Genomic DNA, 5,790 nt, shown 5'->3' with positions numbered 1-5,790 from the left:
CCTGTCCACCTCTGTGGATCTCTGAGACTTTGTGTGAAGGGCTGGAGCCAGAAGTGCAGGGTCTGGATGAATCGCTCCTGTCCTCTGCCATCACTTTTAGGATTAGACCCAGTTGGATGTCACGTTTAGTGCTTATGTAGCAGATTGACATGTTTCAAGTCTATCTGAGAAAAGATCTTTCAGCTTAACAACAGTCACAAGAGTGGAGAAGCAGGGGTCTCTGAGAGTTTAGAGTCCTTTGGATAAAAAAATAAATGTTCTATTTGCCATTTGGTGTAAATTCAGCAGGAAGTCTACTTTGGTACTTTGGTATTTGTTGTTTGTGCATTTTCCCCATCCAATACCATTAGGAAACAGTCTAAGTGACTGACGTCAAGGGCACTATGATCATTTGATTGGTGGCCTGAGAGAGAGGTCTTGGGCACATGCACTTGTGTGTCCCCAGGCTCTGTAGTGGCACGTTCTTTCTCTGCTCAGGTAGTTTTCCAAGGTCATCTCTGAGGAAAAGGAGGCATAGATGACATTTTACACTATCCAAAAACACACAACATGAATGTATGCGGGAGATTTAAGGATTACATACATTGGACGGCTTTCCTAGGGGATCCTTCTGTTATCTTCAGATCTTGATGACAATTGGAGCAGGTTCTGAAGCTGGATGCTGGAACATGAGCCATCTCACTGCCGTGCACAGAATGTCCTCCTGAAGCAGTGTCGAACTTTTGAGCTTTCCCAAACTCGGAGATAACCTTTCTCATCACTGACACCAGGGCCGATTGTGCAAGTCCTCAGGATAGGAATCCTCTGGGTCACGATTCAGGATGTGGCCAGGCAGCTACAAGAGAAGGAATATTGTAGATCAGAGAGGAAACTGGCTGAGAGTTCCACATCCACAGGCACAAGATCTGTGGTCTTGGCAGATAATTTCAGGTTTACTTTATGAAATTCGGGGACTAAAGAGGCAGACATAATGCTCATTGTTGTCCAAGGTGACCTTCCCTAGGACAACATTGTTAGGGTTTCATCAGGGACAGCAGAAGGCAGGGAATGAATTCTCATGTTATCCCTGCAACGTTTTAAGGCACCAGGCTCTGGGAACAAAGGAATAAAAGCATTTTCCCACCAACATGTCTAAACTAGGCACTCTGCTTCCTGAACCTCATCTCATGTCCTCTTGTCTACATTAGACAGGATACATACTTGGTGAAAATGAGCTTCCACAAAAGATGATGTCCCAAAGAACCTGCAGATAATAGGAGAGAAAGAGTGACCGATAAGAAATCCGGAGTTGACTTGGGGAACTCCATGTGATCCACCTCTACCAGAATGTTCATCGTTGCTGTGTCAAGCAGCCAGTGGGTGTACTTTAAGCATTGTGCCAACCAAATATGTTATGTCCAGAAGAGAATCTAAGGACTCAGCCTTGTGCTCTGTGAGGAGGACACCTGTGGACAGCTTTGGGATGAAGTGTGTGGAGTTCCTTCTTAAAGTAGCTGGAGATAATTGACCCTGCCCTTGCTCCATCCAACAGAGAGGAAGTACAGGAGGAAAGTGATGGTTGTGGGTGTCAGAAACTCATCTGACTTCTGTTCTATCAGGTCAAAGGCTAAAGATAGCAACTTGCTTTAGTATCAGGGAAAGTCCTCATTAGTCCCAAGATAAATGTCAAAATAAACAACACAATTGTTTAAACTGAGATTTGCCTTCTTAGAGTTTGTCATATGAGTCTGGAGCTCATGATTCTCATTGGTTGTACTTTCTGGGTTTCACTGACCTGGCTACAGTACCCAAGTCTCCCTTTCCCAGGCACTGCATTCAGTAAAGTATATCACGAATGATACTTGCCTTAGTAATCACTACTGAGGCAGAGCAGGTATGGCCACATAAATAAGAAGGCCTGCCACTCCAGTCTGGTTTTCCTTGCAAGGCTGTGTGCAGACTAAGCATCTTGCCAGTTGCAGTGACTGTTTTCCATACAGGGGTAGGATGACATTCACCTGTTATAACCAAACTGTTCCTCCATAACAGTTAGGGGACAGAGAGAAAAGAAATGAGCTACTCGCCACAATTTATCCCAAGATCACTCTGAATTCATGACTCTGTTGTGTGTCCCCTTACCTTTGTTCCTCTGCATCATGTGCTTAATGACCACCTCCCTTGGAGTTGAAAACAGTTGACTCTGGCAGCCTCATGCTTATCTTTCTGTGGATCAGTGTCAAAGACAGAGCAAATCAGAGACACCTCTCCAATACAACAGGATGTAAATTCGTGGTCTCAGTGCTGCCTTCAGCCATGAAACCCACAGATAAGCCCTGGCATTCAGTCCCTTCTGAGTGGCCACTCTTTGTTACATCATTGGTTGTACATGGATAGTGTCCATGACAACACTAATGCAACTTTCACAAGAGAATCCTAGAAGAATGCTTCTAATTTATAATCACAAGTTTCTGTGTAGGTCTGACCCTCTGACTCCTGATGTGGGATCTAATCAAAAAGTAGTTTTAAGACTACAGCCTAAGTCATGGGTCCATTCTACACCAGGGAAATCAAGCAATACTCACCTTGCAAACTGGAGCAACATTCCAGAATTCCTTCTATAGGATACCCATTTCCATCCTGCTTGCTGTCACTTTCCTATTAGAAGACAAATGTGCTTCTGACAAGTACCCCCACAGTAAGGGCCCCTTCACCAACAGCTAGACTGAACCAGCATGCAGTTGTAGTGTCTCCCGTGAAAAGAGGGAAATGGATACAGGCTGCCTGCAAACACAATATAGGGAGGGGAGGGGAGGCAGGAGGAGATTTACCTCAGTCCAGTGTGAAAAAAAAAACATCTCCCTTGGAAATGACCTTGAAGGGAAAGACAGATGAATGTGTATTAAAATTGTATGTCTTTGAGGACTGGCACATTGGGTCTTCTAATTGAAGGGTATCTGGGGGAATTGTGACAGAGGGTGGCTCTCGGAGAAGGATGATATTGAAGGGAAGCCATTGGACATACCTCCTGTTGAGAATGGCTGTCTGTGGAAAAGCCTATGGTAGATGAAGGCTTACCACCTCCTGTGCTGGACTTCTCTGTTGGAATACACAACATTCTGTCATCTGGACTTCCTGCATGACTCCCATTTAGGCTATCTCCATCAAGAAAACTGTAAATCCAATGTCTCATCCTCTACAGTGACTCAATATGTAAAATGATAATGATATATGGAAGGTACAGTCTTAAGAACTTTGAAATATATACTTCAGAGTCTTGACTCTTATATCCTTCTGGACCACATGTTTTCTGGTGTCTCTTCTTCTCTTTCTCTTTCCTGATTTTTTTAGTTTTCTTCCCTCAAAGCCTTTGATGCTTTCTTCCTTTAGCCAACACTACTTCTTGCTGCCTCTACAGCCTCTACTTCTCAATCATTACTGTCTACTTTAGCTTAAACAATTTGGGTTAAATGTGGTTGTGGTGCTTGGAAGAGTTGCTTTTGATATAAGATTTCCTAATTTACCTACCCTAACTATCATGCGATGGTCGCAAAGCACATTAGAAAACATATAGATTAATAAACGCTGAAGTGCATCTGGGGCACCCCATTTAGCTGTGTGTGTGCACCTGCACTGCTCTCTCCTTCCAGTTGTGCCTCTTTCTTCTGAGAAACATGGCTTTTTCTTGAGAGTGGCAGACAGCAGCACAGAAATCTCATACAATTCCCAATTCTCTTCTTAACCCTCTTCCAACCTTTGGACAGACTGCTGGCAGAGGCTGGACTTACATCTTTGGGAAGGACACCTTTTAAGTTGTTCTTGGATGTTGTCTGAAGGGAAGATCTCTGAGTTCCAAGGATTTCAATGATGCTCATACCCTCAGGTGTCTCCCTTTCCTTCTTTACAGAGGGTGTACTCTGAGCACCTGAGCTATTCTTGGGGGTGCTCATTTCCTGCGGCTTCTCGCAGGACAAACACTGTGCAGAAGAAATACACTCAGAGAATTGGCATCTTGAGGATAATTCATTGAAAACCATGCTACTTACTGCCAAACTTCTGCTCAGGAGAGGAGTAACCTCAGGAGCACATGTGGGTACTTGTTGGGGAGGGCTGTCATCCTTCAGCAGGCAGCACAAGATGGCAGGCATGCTTAGACTTCTGGTCTCCTGCTTTCTTGAACAATTCTCATCATGCCCCTGATGTTTAGCCAGCAGGTCGAGGGTGGCAAAGGCAGGCTCACTCACTCTCCTCTTAGGAGGAAGGGACTTGAGAGCATCTGGTGATGACACAGCAACACAGGCCTGCAAGGACCTAGTGGTAGATTTAGTGTGGTACTGGGGTGTCTCTTGGTTTAAAATTAGGTATGTGGCCATGATGTTATTGAATTTTTTCTCACGAAGACAATCACTAATAGCCTTGGGATGGTAGCCCATACCCCACATAGCCAGCAAAATGCTGGGATTTCTTTTGTTACAGAATGACTCTGAGGATGATGGGAGTTTCCAAAGTTCTTCCCTGTCTCTGATCCACTGGTGCTGCCTAATGTCATATATCGTGGGCCTCTGCTCAGGGTTCACAGTGAACAAGTGCGCAATGAGGTGCACAAGCAAACGGTTTTGAGAGAGTGTGTAAGGAATATAGTATATGGGATTCAGCATCTTCTCCTTCATGTCTGGATAGGTTCTTGCTTTGAATGGGAAGCTCGCTGCCAACATTGCATATAAAACCACTGCCATGCTCCAGATGTCAGCTGCCTTTGCATCATACTCTGTGTCATTAAATAGCTCTGGAGCACAGTATTCAATTGTGCCACAGAATCCCTTGCACTTCTGCCCAGAGCTGACTCTGATGGCCAGGCCAAAGTCACACAGTTTGATGTTTCCTTTCCCATCAAGCAGGATGTTATCAAGCTTGATGTCCCTGTGTGCGATGTCATTATCGTGGCAGTAGTGCACTGCACACACAATCTGGCAGAAGATGTGTTGGGCCTGTGTCTGCTGAAGAGGACCACCCTTCTCAATGAGCGTGACTAAATCGCCATGAGCAGCAAACTCCAACACCATGTAGGTGTGGTCTTTGCTGGTGATGATGTGGAAGAGCTTTATTATGTACGGGTGGTCTAGTTCTTTCATGATGTTGAGTTCTTTCCTATTATTACCATCACTCTCCTCACCATTCGCAAGGATTTTAACTGCGACTTTCATATTTGTGATGAGGTGGCAAGCCAATTTCACCTCAGCAAAGGCCCCTTTGCCGAGGGTATTTAGCATGACATAGTGATCTGTGATGGTCTCCTCTTCATAGGTGCTGGCAAGGGCCAGCTGCATGCTCTCCTCCTCTCTGTTCTTGCTAGAAAGGTTCTTGATAATTTCCATGCCAACTGAGAAAACAATGAGAATAAACCAATTAAACCAGATTAAAAACAATGAGAAGTAAGTCAAGGGATAAAGTTTTTATCTTTCTGTTTCTTCATGGACAAGTGTGACAGATGCAAACAACATTGCAGTGAACTTCTGTGTCACAGAAAATAAGAATAAGCCAAACTCTAAAGAAATCCTAGAACATGTACAGAAGAAGAGAACTAAATCTAAGGAAATAGACCAGTGATGGAGGAAGGTCATTGGTTAAAAAATAAAGAAACTGCTTAGTCCTCATAGGTTAAAACATAGGTGGGAGGAGTAGACAGAACAGAATGCTGGGAGGAAGAGAAAGTGAGCTCATAGGCCATGCTCCCCTCTCCCAGGCAGACGTGATTGATGAAGCTCCTACCCAGGATGGACTTAGGCTAGAATATTCCCGGGCATAAGCTAGCCA

At 44.5% G+C, this 5,790-nt stretch overlaps 1 protein-coding gene across 1 annotated transcript; it reads right to left on the bottom strand.

Annotated features, from left to right (window-relative positions):
* Window positions 1-757: 757 nt before the first annotated feature.
* LOC121453193 (sperm motility kinase X-like) lies at window positions 758-5,351 on the bottom strand. Its single transcript, XM_041659725.1, has 3 exons — window positions 3,731-5,351; window positions 3,002-3,075; window positions 758-835 (listed from the first exon to the last, which is right to left on the bottom strand). The coding sequence occupies exons 1-3, from the start codon at window positions 5,349-5,351 to the stop codon at window positions 758-760; spliced, it is 1,773 nt and encodes a 590-aa protein (XP_041515659.1).
* Window positions 5,352-5,790: the final 439 nt, after the last annotated feature.

The sequence above is a fragment of the Microtus oregoni genome, unplaced genomic scaffold (genome assembly GCF_018167655.1).
Source record: "Microtus oregoni isolate MIOR12 unplaced genomic scaffold, Mior012 000011F_ref0000422, whole genome shotgun sequence".
Taxonomy (NCBI): domain Eukaryota; kingdom Metazoa; phylum Chordata; class Mammalia; order Rodentia; family Cricetidae; genus Microtus; species Microtus oregoni.
Note: the sequence above shows the minus strand (reverse complement) of the source record. Positions and strands in the feature narration are given on the sequence as shown.